Raw genomic sequence first — 14061 nt, forward strand, 5'->3', positions numbered from 1 at the left:
CATGCCTCAGACCTCAGTCCAAGCTGTCATAATGCCTATTAACAAAAAGTTTTATGCAGTGTTTACAGTACAATTTTAAATGCCATCGGCAACAGCTTCCTCAAACCGAAATAATGGTCGCTAAAAATTTAAATGCCCGACAGCTAAAATCTGTCTCTCTTCGCGATTTGTGTGCTTAACCGGAGCCTTTCGCGCTCCAGTCGAGCAGTAAAACATTTGCCAAAATATTATAATATCCAGGATGCCAGCTCCTAGCAAATAAACACATAATGGAATACCAGTACCAATAAAAACGCCCGGGCGACCGACCAGCAAATACGATTATGCAGCGTTATAGTTGTTTTGCAGCCAATAGCAGGGTTGCTGTTGAACGGCACCAACCCATAACACACTACCGGCGGCCAAAATAACTCTGGATTGTTCTTGGAAGCGGACACTTTTAACACGCTTATTGTTCAGCCAATCCCGCCAAAAGCTCGTTTTCCGCAGCCAATAAAATATGTCATATATAACCTGCTTTAATATACATGAATTTAAGAAGTCAGTCTGCTTTGTTTTATCCCGTCCCGTGAGTTCTGTAATCGTTGTGACTGTTTTAAACGTACTCTGTCCAATATGCGCGTTCTCCTCATCGTTGCACTGCTGCTGACCGCCGTTGGCAGCGGTGTCTTGGCCCGTGACTGTGCTGCCACCTGCGTTGCCTGCCTGACCAAACCCAACCGTATCGAATGTGTAACATGCGCCTGTACTCCGCAGGCCTGCGCGATCATCTGCAATACGTGCGATAGACGGAATCCTGTCTGCAGAACCTGCGCCAACTGCCAAGGTTAGCAGTGAACGCCGTTGTCTAATTGTGCTGTCCCGTCAACCTTTATAATTTTGTATTGTGCAAAGTAGCTTCCGTACAGAGTTGCAAACGGACCAAAACGGTTCTCGCACGCAAGCGTTACATTTACTTATACAGAATATGAAGCTAGAAATATTAATAAGCCACAGTATAAATTAACGGCCGTTCACCGTTCTTAGTCACTAGGTATTGCTAAAGCGATTTAACGCAATATTGTATCGACAGGTTCCGGTCATGTTGAGGTCGATGAGTCTTCGGCGTTGGTGGTGAAGAGAGATACAGCAACGGAACTGGAATTAAGAGCAGCATTTAAGCTATTCGACATAGACGGTAACGGCGTCATTATTACATCTGCTCTTGGAAGCCTTCTTCGCGCTCTGGGATATGACAACATTACCGAGGAGGAACTGAGTGAAATCGATACCGATGGCAGTGGCACCATTGATATCGACGGTAAGCAGTAATATTAAGCAACGCCTTGCAAATTTATAACAAACTCAATTTACAGAGTTTCTGGCATTCATGACCGCTGGCTGAAAGACGACTTCCTTGTAAATAACCTAAATGGATTGGGTAAACGATCATCTGTTACGCAAAATAAACCCGCGCTGGTGGTGCTTTGTTGCGTACACTACATCATTCTATAGATCCATATACTGCTATTTAACTTTAACCTGCTGAAGGAGACGACCTTGCGAAATCGTGGGATTGTCATCCAATAACACACATCCTTACATGTTCTGATCCCTGTATAAGTCACTCCAAATCAAATTAAACTTTTATGCCGTCAGATTTCCGTGTTAACTAATTTACGATCTCGCCGTCACATGGACGCATCACGCAGGTATACCTCAAGGCTGTCTTAAAATCGAAAACATTAACGACCACTCTTTTTAAATGGATGGTGAAAAATGTTTCAGAATCTTTCTTATTGTTACTTTAAATCTGATAAACAGTGGAGGGGCAAACATCGTATGCAGGGTATTAGGGTCAATAATAGTGTGTAGTTGCATAACAAAACAGCATCCACCTGGGTTTTGCATTGTCGCAGTTGTTTTGTTCAGGAAAAAGCCGTTGCGCTTCTAACTGGCGCTGTACACGACGCATTAAGTAATCACATTATCTAAATTCGGTGAATACTGCCCGCCAGTTATGCTGGCTCACTTAGAAAGGGCTTTAGTACATTCGTTAATGTCCAGCTGTGGCGCGAAAATACTAAGCAATTTACCTTACATCATTGTTTCGGTTAATTGCAGCACCCTATCGGCGCCACAGCTCCAGGCCTTCTTCCAGTTCCAGTTCCTGAAATTCTGGTTTTGTTTCCTGCATAAGAGACACAATGCCTGGTCTTTCGAACAGACAAATCACTACCTAATATGTATCTACGGTAAATGAAGAAAATATTTTCAGGTCGTTAGATACATATATCTATAATGGAAATTATCTTTATTAAGGAAACGGTGGTCTGAACTCTAAGCCGTCGGTTTAGGTTGTCGTGCGGCGTACAGCGCCTGTTAAAGCGGACATCGATAGTTTGTACCACGTACAAGTGATTATGTTGCATAAATATCCGGTTGTCCAGAAAGGCGAATCGGCTCCCTACAGTTTACTTATCGTTAATGCTAGTAGGGACACGAATAACCAGGCCATTAATATACGAAATACCATATATATTTTATATATTCATTTTCATTTGGGCATGCAAGAGAAACTACAATACAGATATAACAACTCTTTTACTTAAAAAACACAATGAAATTTACGTAGAAACTGGAAAACAGCATACTGGCTAGACTCGTGCAAGTAAAGTAAAGCCCTGATACATCGACCGAAACGATGCACTGCAGTTGTAGTATGCATTCACAATAATAAGATAATACAGACAAAACACGAGGAAATTCTGCCGGAAAAAACGGCGCTCGCTTTCCTGTCTGACAGTGTGGGCAGGTATTGCATTGAGTACTGGCGCTGCAAGTTTTGCAGGTGACTGAGTACAACTCAGTGATGACGCCTTCATCGCCACCGGAAGAAAGGCAGCGCACTGGCACTGTGCGCAACCGAGGGAGTGGTTGGGACCTTGCACAGGTTACACAATTCTGCATCATGCTGTGGCGGCAGTGCACTCGTGTGCCCGAGACATCTCAGATATTATGCCCGCAATGTATGCAAGACACAGACTGGAAGATACTGTAATTCGCTGAACGGACAAGACAGCAGTAAATTGTTAAACACAACTACCACATCCCTGCCGCGCCCAGTTATGGCACTTGTGTGAAACAATTCTGTCGCTTTGACTAGTAAACTCCAGAATTTCCATTTAAAATTTTGCTCGATAGTTCTTGGTCTGCAGTACTTTTCATAAGTTCCTACGCAGGCAGCTAAAGCAAACTGAACTAATGCTACGTATTTCCCAATGGCTGCACGTGCGGCAACGGCTGTAGCAATACAAATTACTAATTTCTCGATCTTCATTAAACAGTATTTTAAAAATGGCGGCTTTGCCTATCGACAGTGCTGGAGTTTTCATGGAAATGTATAATCAAACAGGTATTAACACTACTGTAGAGGATCTTCTCCAAAGTTCCATATCTGTTTAATATTTCTTACTGTACGATCTGTTAGAATCGAGAATATGGCAGACTGAAGAATACACGTGAAAGAAAACAACAAAAAATTTACTCCAGTTCCGAGCTGGATTTTGCGATGGCACCGCCGCCGCCACGCCTCGTCCCTTTAGTAACTGCCAGCTGAACAGGAAAAGCAAATAAGAATCCCCAGCAGCCGAAACACTGGTGCTTATCATACACGTCAGGAAGTACAGGAGTCGTCCCATCCCCTGCTAAAGAGCTGGTCGAACACGCAGCTGTTCATTTTCGCTATTGCAGTTGACCCCAAAAACCGGCCGTATGCCAAACACGCTGATCTGATTTCCGCACCCAGTGAAAGGTAAATTAGGCGGAGGTGGAACCAAATTTCCTGCAAACATATTCCGCACAGCTCCCGCAATATCATCACATCTACCTTAATATCATTCCACAAACACACACCACTTTTTTATTCAAGAGACAGTTTAAGAAACTGAAGGAACCAACGCGGTTGTCTTACCGTTAATGAATCCCGGACTTATATTCGCCCCAGTCGCATCCAGTCTCCCGGCGGGACCGGCGTGAACGGTAGCTACTAAAATGGCAACAAGTACGATCAGTTTCCACATGGTGATGTGATATCTGGTCCAGTGTTGTGCAAACGATATTGCCACCTGTATAATATAAATACAGTAGCGGACGTTTTAGCGGCGCACTTGTTTTCTTATTTCAAAGCCGTAGCGACACCATCTGCAAAATAGCTGCGGGCTGCTTGTGCTAGCTTAGTACGAGTGTAACAAAAGGTGTTTTTCGAAGACCACTGCAATACTCGGTGACTGTGAGGCCAAAACACCGAGCGATTTATCGTACAGTGTATGTTTCTGTTGTGAATACGATATGTACGGAAGATATCAGAGACTCCAAGCGTATTTCCACTCGGGAAATCATTATTTTGATTTATGTTTAAGCGTAGCATCCCGCCCACGTGGCTCAAAATCGCACACGAGAAGACAGCTAAGCGTTACCAAAGATTTTTTATCGGTGCGGCTAAATAGAAATAACACAATCATATTCCGTAAGGGAAAACCATACATACGGTAGGTACTATGCGCAAGAACGGAGGAAAGCGCAGGTGTTAGGAAAAATCTATCGAATAAAAAACGAAGCACTAGGTGTGCTAGGAGCAGCCGCGAAAGGCAGGGTCAGTTTTTGTTTTGGGGAATGGCTCAAATCAGCGGAATGAGCACAGAACTGTCAGAACATACAAATAAATGCCACCGGCCTTGACACGCAGAGTGGAGAGTGTAGTGCATTAAGGCTTCGCATGTCCACTCGAGACTGGATGAACTTTTTGAACGTGATTCAAAAAATCTCGGTACTGTTTCTGGCAAAGATCATTTAGAGCTGAATAATATGTCAGATGCATTTTCACCGAGCTCTGGGGACCGGGTTCGGAAAGCATGATTCGGCCACGTTGGCAAACGGTCACGATGGACGCCTGTGATTCGCTGTATGTTGGGTCATCATGAACCACTGTTTCTTCTGCTTCGAGCACATACCTGTGGCAGTTGATAACGAATTGTCGGCAATAAAGTGATACATCGCCTCTAATGTACAGAATGGTTGACTTGGTTTGGTTCAGTGGTGTTTGCGAAAAGTGAACTTCTACATTTGCACAGGTGACAACTAAGTGAGCACCTAGTGGACACGGTAAATAATTTTCGATCCATGTTTTTACGGGAATCACCGCTGAAATCGCTGTCCGTGTGATGCTGTCTAATACTGGATTTGCAAAAATGTGTAATCGTGCACTTAAACAACGGTCGATTGTACATGTATAAGTATCGTAATAAGTTGCTGCTAAGTGTGGCTGCTAGTTGCATGTGTGGACACAAGTGAAAAGGTACATCAGACAACTGATTTATCAAGAAATCAGTTGAACAAAAAATTATCGAGCTTGGAGAGTTGCTAATAGGCTATTCAAAGGCCCTCGCTGATCCATGAAACAAGTCCCGGAGCAAGCAAAGCGCCAAGTAGTCAGAATGGAGTCATATGCTCAAAACTTTCAGAATGCGAACGGTCCAGCATTTAGGCCCAGTAAATTAATTAGTCTTACTAATCATATTGTGTTAGCGGTTGCATGCTGCATGCTGACATCAATAAGCCTTCAGCCGGAAAACAACGGAAACCCGATCACTATCGCTTGCGCTTCGTTCCTGCAGATTTAATGATACTACTAGTCAACACGCTTTATCGCTGATGTCAGATATTTGGTTGTATTATGTTCTTATTCCGGTTGTTTGCCAACTGCAGGAATTCTAAAGAGAATATCTGGGCTTTACGTAATCTGTGTTTTATCAATTTCTGCATAACACAGCATTTTTGAGCTTATACGTGAATTTGGATTGCCTCTAATTTCGTGAACAAGCTTTTGTGAACAAGAGAAATTTCACCAGGGTACATACACAAATCGACGCTGCTGAGAAAAAAAAGATCTCGGGTTATTCGACATCTGTATGTCTTACAGCTACACCGCTTCGTAATTTACCATGACCGTCATGCTCCTGGTCATGCCCCGTCGTTTCCAGCTATGCTTCGTGGTGTGGTGCTTAATGGCTGCTGGATATTTCGGTCAGCATTGCAAGAAAGTTTATAGCCGTTATATCTGCACTTGCAATTCAACCGCGTTTCTTGATTATTCTCGCGCGGTAAACTTCGACCAGATTCCCGACGAAGTGATGGACTTATCCTTTACTTCCGCTCAACAGGGCATTTGGCCCTATAATCGAGGGGATCTTTTGCATTGTAATATCCTGCGGCACGAGCACACGAGCATTCCGTTCACTAGAAGCTTGACAAAACTTTATCTAACTGGATTTACTGGAGAGCGCCATCAACGACCGTCATTCAAACAATTTGTAAAGAACGTGCAAAGTGTCATCGAGTCCCTCACCATAAATTTTTGCAAAATCGGATATCTGGATTCGCATTTCTTCGGAAACTTCAGGAAACTGGTCTACATTGATTTGTCGAAGAACGACATTTATGATGTATCCATTGACACTTTCCAGAATATGGAGTTGACTAGTTCGAGTGGTTGGTTGGACCTCAGTGAAAACGCTTTGCAGGAAGTTGATTTCCGGGTATTCGAATCACTCGAATCTTGGATGGTAACATTCCCCAGCAGTAAATCTTAGTAGTAGTTGTAAATGTTTTCTACGACTAAATAAAAAAATATCGGCTTTCTTTTAGGATGGACTAGATCTTGACAAACAGTATCCTAAATTGCGCAAGTTATATCTCAGTGGCTCCAACTTTGAATTAGCAGCATTGAAGCAAGTTTTTCTTGTTGAGAACGATAGTTCGTCGATGCCAGTTGAAATTTTGCAATCATCGCCGCAACTCCAAGGGTTGGCTCTTCAGGAAAATAAATTGTGCGACACCGACGATTGCTCCTGCTGCGAAACCCAAAGGTTTCTGAATTTGCTCGTCAATACATCAGCCAATCAAACGGAATTCGACTTTGATTGTGGTTTGCAGACATGTGGCCGTGGAGTAAATCACCGGTCCCAGATGCACCTACCACCGTTGCATCTTTCTTGTGAGTACGGAAGAGGTCACTAAATTTAAATCAGTTCCACCCAGTAATAAATGATCATTTAAAAATTAAGCTTAAGTACAAGATGATTTCAAGTTAGCAGAACTTTTCGTAAGTATTTGAGGTCCGAAGTGTACTCAACCTGATCCGCTTGATATCCAGTGTGAGAAAGAAATAATCTCGTTATCACACTCCAATTTGGAAGCAACAGATGCTCTACTGATCCTTTTCGCCAGCGATTTCTCTGTGCGCTGCTACACGGTGTTTCACGACATTTATCACAAAACACTGGAACTGGGCAACGTCTCGCAACCAGCACCGGGCTCTTCATCTGCCGTAACGCTCTATTCTCGTGATAACCGGCAGTCCGTGTGGGGACCAGACCCTGACGCTATAAACCCACGAAAGGTCATTGTTGACACCGATATCAGTCCACAATGTGACAACATCCGTGTGAAATTTTTGCAATTTGTCCGCAATGACATTTTAACCGACGAAATCGACACCACCGTGTCTTCTGCAGCACCGGCAATAATTTCCATTCAAACCTGGATTGCACGTCATTTGGTGTGCCCGCTTGGCGCTCCGTTACATGTTAATTGCACGGCGGGAATGGTTAGTTTCTCTCAAAGTCCACTCAACGCCACGAAATCAACGATTCTGCACATTCGAGGCGACGCATCGCTGCGTTGCAGAGAATTCGTGATTCAGTGTCACGAATATTTGATGAACGCGCAGGGGACTGCGGTGCAGTTTGATGCAGAATACTGTCGGTTACAAGACGCAGTTGTCGCAACGTGTCAACGTGGTCACATTTCCTGTCCGAACCGAATCGACGAAACTCTGCTAAGACGCAGCTGACGTACTATTCTGCTCCCAACAATCCGTGCCAAGCAAAATACCGAGTCTTCCTCAATCACATTCAGATGGTTCAGCTAAATTTAGCGCTCGCTGGTGCAGACTGACGAAACGCAGATCCATGACGATGACGAAGAGAACTTATGCTTTTTCAATTTGGCCGAAATGTGTTGGTCAACAAACACTACTCCACTTCACTATGCCTGGCTGTTGTGCATATACAAACAATATTTTTAAAAGCTAGCTGTTAAATGCAAAATTACGCTTCTCGCACAAGTTGCAAAACTTTAGACTGCAGTGCATCAGAGTACTTGTACTGATAAGTGATGAAGAACGGAGAAAATTCCACAGCGGTCAGGTTGATTACAGGTTATACGAGTACGTTATTTTGGCTTCTATCAACAAATGTGTTCCTGCTGAATGAAGCCAAAACATAATGAAAACATGACAGAAGTATGATCAAAGCATTGTGGAAGCGCTAATAAATAAACAAACGTGACCAGTTGAGGCAATTTTTTGACGAAACAACTGTGGCCGGCAACAAACTTCCTTGCCATCCTCGGCCAAAATGTCCGGGTGACATTTTTGCTGTGTTCGCCCTGTCATTATACCGAAAACTGTTACCATTTGTCCAAATGATTGCCGTCAAAGACTTATAACCTGTATGGGATCATTGGTCTTCATGTCAATCCATACGTAAACATGAAAAATTTTTAGATGTCCGAAACAGTGCTACTGTTTCGTATTATACGTACTTCATGCCGTATAGTGAAAGAGACAAAACGCACTTTTAAAGGTTAGAGACGAAAACAGAAAATTTGAGCTTCCGTCAGTAATCTACGTTTCCCATATTGCGCCGACACTGTATCAGTGATCTAGGTAATATGATCTAGAATGTTGAAAACAAAACAAGATGGGAAACCGCGCAGTTAAAAATCCAGATGACCTTAATGACCGCTTCAAGCGGTTGGATGAAATGGCAATTCCTTGCATGCATTTAACAAATGTGTTTGGAATCGACTAAGGCGCAACGTTTCGAAGTCCCGCAGATCCGCTGTTGCCCAGTAATTGTCACGCAAAACATTTCCGTCGAAGGCATGTCTGCAAACAAGAAAAGTAACCGTAATGTTGCAGTTCTCGGTTTTAGTGGAACGTGGCCAGACTTATTCACTTCTGCAGGAATTGTCGGAAATGCTGCCATCCTTCTGGATAAGCCACTACGTCCGCCATCGCGATCCAATTTTGACGAATTTTCTCGATAATGGTCTCCACGGAAGGTAAATTCTCTTCTACCAGTGCCATGAAGTAACGCAGAATATCTTCGTCATGCAGACCGTTAGTGTCGTGGAAGCGCATGAAGGACAGTGTCACCGAGATATCTTCTGAATGCCACGGTTCAAAAGGCTCAAGAAAATCCCGAGGGCAACTGCAGAAAATATCTAAAATACTGTAGTTGCAGACCAACAGTTGCCGGCAATAGGGCGCTAGAATCGGCAGATGAAATAAATTACGTTCCATGGAAAAACGACCACAAAATAGTTCTGACGGTGCAACGGAGTTTTTGATGATGATTGTGGGTAACTCGATCTTTTTCAATCGGAAAAGCGCCGCCATACCGTCCAACTCATCGTGAACGTCATCGCCGCGTCGCCCTAGATTTAGCAGCGCCAGCGTCCGCGTGGAATGCTTGACGCTGTGATCAATGAGGCCGCTATAATAATATTCCTCGGTTTCCGGCAAGCCTGCCGGATGATGTCGTATGGTCTGGAAGTCGACTATCACCAACGTCGAGTTAGAGGCGTCTATTGTTGTCTTCCACACGTAACACACTCTGCAAATTTCTGTAAGGTTTATTTGAAAATCTATAAAGAAATCTCACTTTCTACCGCCAAGCCGAAACTTGAAGAAAAAATTCCTGCCGATTTAAGGCTGAATCTCCATACTATAGAATATAGGATAGTCATAAGAATTACAGTTAAAATCTATCACTTCTTCTACTGGAAACCTATATCACTACAGCATAGCTGCATTGGCATATGATGTGGAAGAGGTGTATAGGTATACTCTAGGTGTTATGGGAAATTTGATAGGTATGGACCTTATGGCCCACTGGCTATAAGTATATGATTATAAGTATGTATTAAGTACAGAGTACATTTACAGAGTAAATCGCTACGTTTGACAATGACGCAAGGCGAGTCCCATTGTTCTAGACGTATAAGACTGATATACCTCTGTAAGTAGCACTACCTACGACAACATTTTCCAAATTGTAGTCAACGAGTAATAAAGGTATACAAAGCAGCAAGTAAATGGAAAATAAGTTCAAATGCTGAGGATATACCCAGAGATGCCGTGTCAGCCTTTATTTTGTGACTTTCTTACCTTCTCACTAGAGCGCGAGAACGGCAGTCGAGCTGCAAAAGTACTTCCGGCAAGATGGTGATGCCAACCTTTCCTGGCATGTACGTAATCTTGTCTGCGAATTGTCAGGCTTTGTTAACAGCCAACAACTATAACGATAGCAATAAATACTTAAAGCATGCTACATACTGTACCTATATGTTTAGTAGCGCTGGTTAGCGCTCGCTCGTGCTCGCTGCTAAGTTTTTACCTTCCACTAAGGAACGTTAAATTCGGATAGAAATTGGCTGTTGTATAACCGAAAAACACCATTCTACCCTGGTATCACAGCAAAGCGATTTCCACGTATTTGCCAAAATTTAGAATTGTTCGCTAGCAGCCTAGAACGTCATGGCGAGCACGGCAGGAGTGCTAATCACCGAGGCGCGTTCGGAGGTCTGTACATCTAGGAAGCCGCCATGCCGAGCGCAAACTTACTGGACTAACCTGAAATAGTGAATTGGTCGACGGTTTGATGGAGAGCAGCCTGCTCGCAGGTAGGTCGGCAACAATAACTGGCTTTTGTATACTCCGTTGAAAGGTTTCGGCATGAACATGGCGCAAACCACGTTCCGGTAAGCTCAGCTAAAGTCTGCGGAGACGGGAAGCCGAAACCATTCTGTGCTACCGCTATAAAGGCAAACAGTAAGAAAAGATCATTGCATTGTAGCGCAGTATATGCAAGTAATGCAACTGAAGTACATTCCTTCGCGGACTCTGGCTACGATTTTCCGATAGACCGAATAGAAAGAAGTATGTCCATGCTAATTTGTTGCGTTCCAGTTACCTAGCATGTAGACATTCCAGCGCGCTTCCAATTCACGTTCGGTGTAACTGTAATAACGCACGAGATTCTCCGCGGCAGTTACCAGTCTCCGTTCGCAATCTGCTGAGAAGGGACAGTGTCCCGATAGTCCATCCTTATACATTCTCCACTGATTAATTCCCAGGAACAGCCACACCATCCTATCGTCTACCAGCTTCACGAAAAACCGATGCGATTCCCAACCGTATAACGAGTATCCGGCAGAGCTAAAGACCAACTGAACAAATCGCAGCATCTCGTACTCGCTAATTTTCCGAATGAACCGATTATGTTCCGATCGAAAAGTCAGTTTGATGATGGGTATTTCGTGTAGCCGTCCCCACAACGACGGCTGCTCAGTTGGTAGTTCCTCAACAATTTGCCTCCGATGTACTACATGTTGCGGTGCGGGTTCCCCGGTATCCTTATTCCGAACGACGTAGAGCAGTGCCACCCTGTCAAACAATAATCCAGGACGGAGAATGTATGGTCCGTTATAAGTCTTACGCACAGCAACGTGGACGAGGCTTATATTATCGATCTGTGGTTCGCAGAAGTGATGCTGCCATACATATTGCGAATGGATCCAGCAGGGTGCCAGCTCTGCACAGTCAAAATCCACAAATATGTTATCACCGTCAATATCCTGAATGTACGCCAGCATCCACACATCGTCACCGCGATTAATCAACACCGTGTTGCCCAGATTGGCCTGGCGGTTATCAGTATTCCTCTTTCCATGCGAGAAGTAATCCATAATTCCGTTTAGAGATCCTGATTTGGTGGGTCATTCGCTGATGTATAGTTTTTATAAAATTATACACCGTCTCAGAAATTAGCGGTACTTAAAATATCGTAACTGCCATCGAGTGCAGTTGGCACTGCAGAACTGATCCGCCAATGCGGAGCGGCTGCGCTAAACAGGACGGTAGCTGACATACCGGAACCGACCGGAGTATTTTCCTATTGGCAAACAGAGTGCAATTTTAACTGATGAAGATAATCAACAGCCGTCAGCCACTGTCTATGTTAACGTGACAGAAGTGTCCTTGATGGCGGTTTCCTAGATTTGTTTTTATACAAATAAATCCTGCATCCATATCCCATGGGTCCGGTTTAAAAAAGAATTGGGATTTGATCGTGCACCCTTTCTCTAGTACCTGTTGACTGTTACTGAGTGAATTTTACATGACCTTTGCTTTGCTGCGTTTCAGTTGTAGCTCACCCGCATTCTTGCCACGGTCCGAATATGCCCTGCTTAACAGAGTGCAAAGATATGGGATAGAGAATCTGCAACACAATATACTGTAAATAAAGCCTTGTTATTAGAATGTGCTACCTAAATGCTGAATCTGATTGCTTACAAACTGCGGGATTATGGTGAGGATAAGATTATTTAATTTTGTTTCCTCAAATCTTTGTAGCAAACGTAACTGGAGATTATCAAGAACCAAAACCCGGGACTGGACAATAATGTCTCAAAATCACCAAGAATTAGGATACAAAGCCATAACAGCATTACCCAGCCAAAGATCGATATGTCTCCCAAAGTTCGACGTCGAGGAGGAGCCGTCGGAGGATAATCGATTTTCCTCACCAGCTCTTCCGCAGATATTCTGCTATCGCTCTCTCGATGTAGACACCGCCGGATCCAGTACGCCAAGCAATACGGCACTTTTTTATTCACGAACGGCACATAACCATCGATTATCGGGGTACTATAAAGGGTGGGTGGGGTTTTCTCAACATTTTTTATTTCGCCATCTCTTTCTAATTGCTTTTTCGGGACTGGTTGACAGCATGCGGCCATTTCCAAAACGATGCAGCCCAAACTCCAGATATCAGTCTTCCTTCCGGGAGTTTCCGTTGGAAGTTCTGCAAATTTCCTTAACATTTCGGGTGACATGTAGCGATCGGTGCCGAGTAAATGGGTTACATCAGCAGAACGTGTAGCGCTCTCTTGCATCTGGACAGAATCATCTAAATCACCGATCAAAAGCCTTTCCGTTGAGTAGGGCAAAATATGCACAAGAATATTTGCAGGTTTCAAATCTCCATGGATAATGCCATTCCGGTGTAGAAATTCTAATCCTCTTGTAATATCTTTTACGTAGTGTGGAATTTTTCCATAATTGTTCAGGAACGATCCACTTTCCTGGCCTTCTTCAGGAGACCAGTAAGGTCACCTGAAAAGCAGGCACCTAGTTTTTGTGCTATGAGTTTCTGCCAGATACACGGACTACACGGTGTATAGTCATAAAGTAGCTTTTCGTGATGGCGATTAAAAGTGCTGTTGTTTTTTTTTTTGCTGTTTCTAAATATACGACTAGGTTACTTGTCAATCTAAGTGGGTTTCTTTAATTTATCTGTTTTCATCTAGGATTACTTTTTTAGTTTCCTTAAAAGGTGCGCAATTATTACAATCATCCCATTCCATGTTATCTTCTTCCAAATGTTGTTGGAATGCCGCGATAGGTGAACAGATATCACTCTGTGCAAGCTACTGGATCAATAAATAAAATACAAATATCAATGAGCTTACTTGAATAATAATCAATGACCAGGCCGACATATATTCCGCCCGATGATCTGACAATATCTGCACTGTAATACGCTACCAGATTATAATGTTTTATGTCTATGATGGCGCATAGTCTCGTTTCGATTTTCTTCGAATCATCAGGTTTCGACGGGTCGGCACAGTTTAAGGGCCGAATATTCGCGTTCAATGCGCTCAAAACCGATCGTGGCCGCTCTGTGTACAACACCAGAAGATCCCTTTCCAATAAACTCCTCTTTTTTATAGTCCCATTGCTTGCCGATAGTTGTTGTTGTGTTGATTTTACGTGACCAAAAATTGCCCATTCAAATGAAAGTGTGGAAGTAAGACGAGCAAAACAGTAAATACTGCCAGAGTGGCTTCAAATCGTGTTTATGTTATTATCGCACGCTAACGCACACTAAT

At 43.4% G+C, this 14061-nt stretch overlaps 3 protein-coding genes and 1 long non-coding RNA gene across 7 annotated transcripts; 2 read left to right on the top strand and 2 right to left on the bottom strand.

Annotated features, from left to right (window-relative positions):
* Nucleotides 1–522: 522 nt before the first annotated feature.
* LOC129590698 (troponin C-like) lies at nucleotides 523–2120 on the top strand. Of its 3 annotated transcripts, none has more exons than XM_055486049.1 (4): nucleotides 523–826; nucleotides 1073–1300; nucleotides 1356–1420; nucleotides 2104–2120. In XM_055486049.1, exons 1-3 carry the CDS (start codon nucleotides 616–618, stop codon nucleotides 1382–1384), a joined length of 468 nt encoding a protein of 155 aa, XP_055342024.1. In that variant the 5' UTR covers nucleotides 523–615; the 3' UTR covers nucleotides 1385–1420; nucleotides 2104–2120. The 3 variants fall into 3 exon arrangements, with proteins under 3 accessions (XP_055342024.1, XP_055342023.1, XP_055342022.1); XM_055486048.1 differs by lacking the exon at nucleotides 2104–2120 and adding an exon at nucleotides 1495–1528; XM_055486047.1 differs by lacking the exon at nucleotides 2104–2120 and having other exon boundaries at nucleotides 1356–1630.
* Nucleotides 2121–3507: 1387 nt separating this feature from the next.
* LOC129590709 (uncharacterized) lies at nucleotides 3508–4132 on the bottom strand. Its single transcript, XR_008690766.1, has 2 exons — nucleotides 3953–4132; nucleotides 3508–3823 (listed from the first exon to the last, which is right to left on the bottom strand). It is a non-coding gene; the product is annotated as an uncharacterized LOC129590709 (long non-coding RNA).
* A 1632-nt stretch (nucleotides 4133–5764) lies between these two features.
* Nucleotides 5765–8299, top strand: LOC129590689 (uncharacterized). Of its 2 annotated transcripts, XM_055486040.1 has the most exons (4): nucleotides 5765–6602; nucleotides 6685–6905; nucleotides 6973–7033; nucleotides 7193–8299. In XM_055486040.1, exons 1-3 carry the CDS (start codon nucleotides 5982–5984, stop codon nucleotides 6989–6991), a joined length of 861 nt encoding a protein of 286 aa, XP_055342015.1. In that variant the 5' UTR covers nucleotides 5765–5981; the 3' UTR covers nucleotides 6992–7033; nucleotides 7193–8299. The 2 variants fall into 2 exon arrangements, with proteins under 2 accessions (XP_055342015.1, XP_055342014.1); XM_055486039.1 differs by having other exon boundaries at nucleotides 6685–8299.
* Nucleotides 8300–8716: 417 nt separating this feature from the next.
* LOC129590633 (uncharacterized) lies at nucleotides 8717–12307 on the bottom strand. Its single transcript, XM_055485965.1, has 5 exons — nucleotides 11079–12307; nucleotides 10739–10921; nucleotides 10274–10367; nucleotides 9060–9719; nucleotides 8717–8989 (listed from the first exon to the last, which is right to left on the bottom strand). Exons 1-5 carry the CDS (start codon nucleotides 11851–11853, stop codon nucleotides 8848–8850), a joined length of 1854 nt encoding a protein of 617 aa, XP_055341940.1. The 5' UTR covers nucleotides 11854–12307; the 3' UTR covers nucleotides 8717–8847.
* Nucleotides 12308–14061: the final 1754 nt, after the last annotated feature.

This window comes from Paramacrobiotus metropolitanus, unplaced genomic scaffold (genome assembly GCF_019649055.1).
Source record: "Paramacrobiotus metropolitanus isolate TYO unplaced genomic scaffold, Prichtersi_v1.0 Parri_scaffold0000041, whole genome shotgun sequence".
NCBI lineage: Eukaryota > Metazoa > Tardigrada > Eutardigrada > Parachela > Macrobiotidae > Paramacrobiotus > Paramacrobiotus metropolitanus.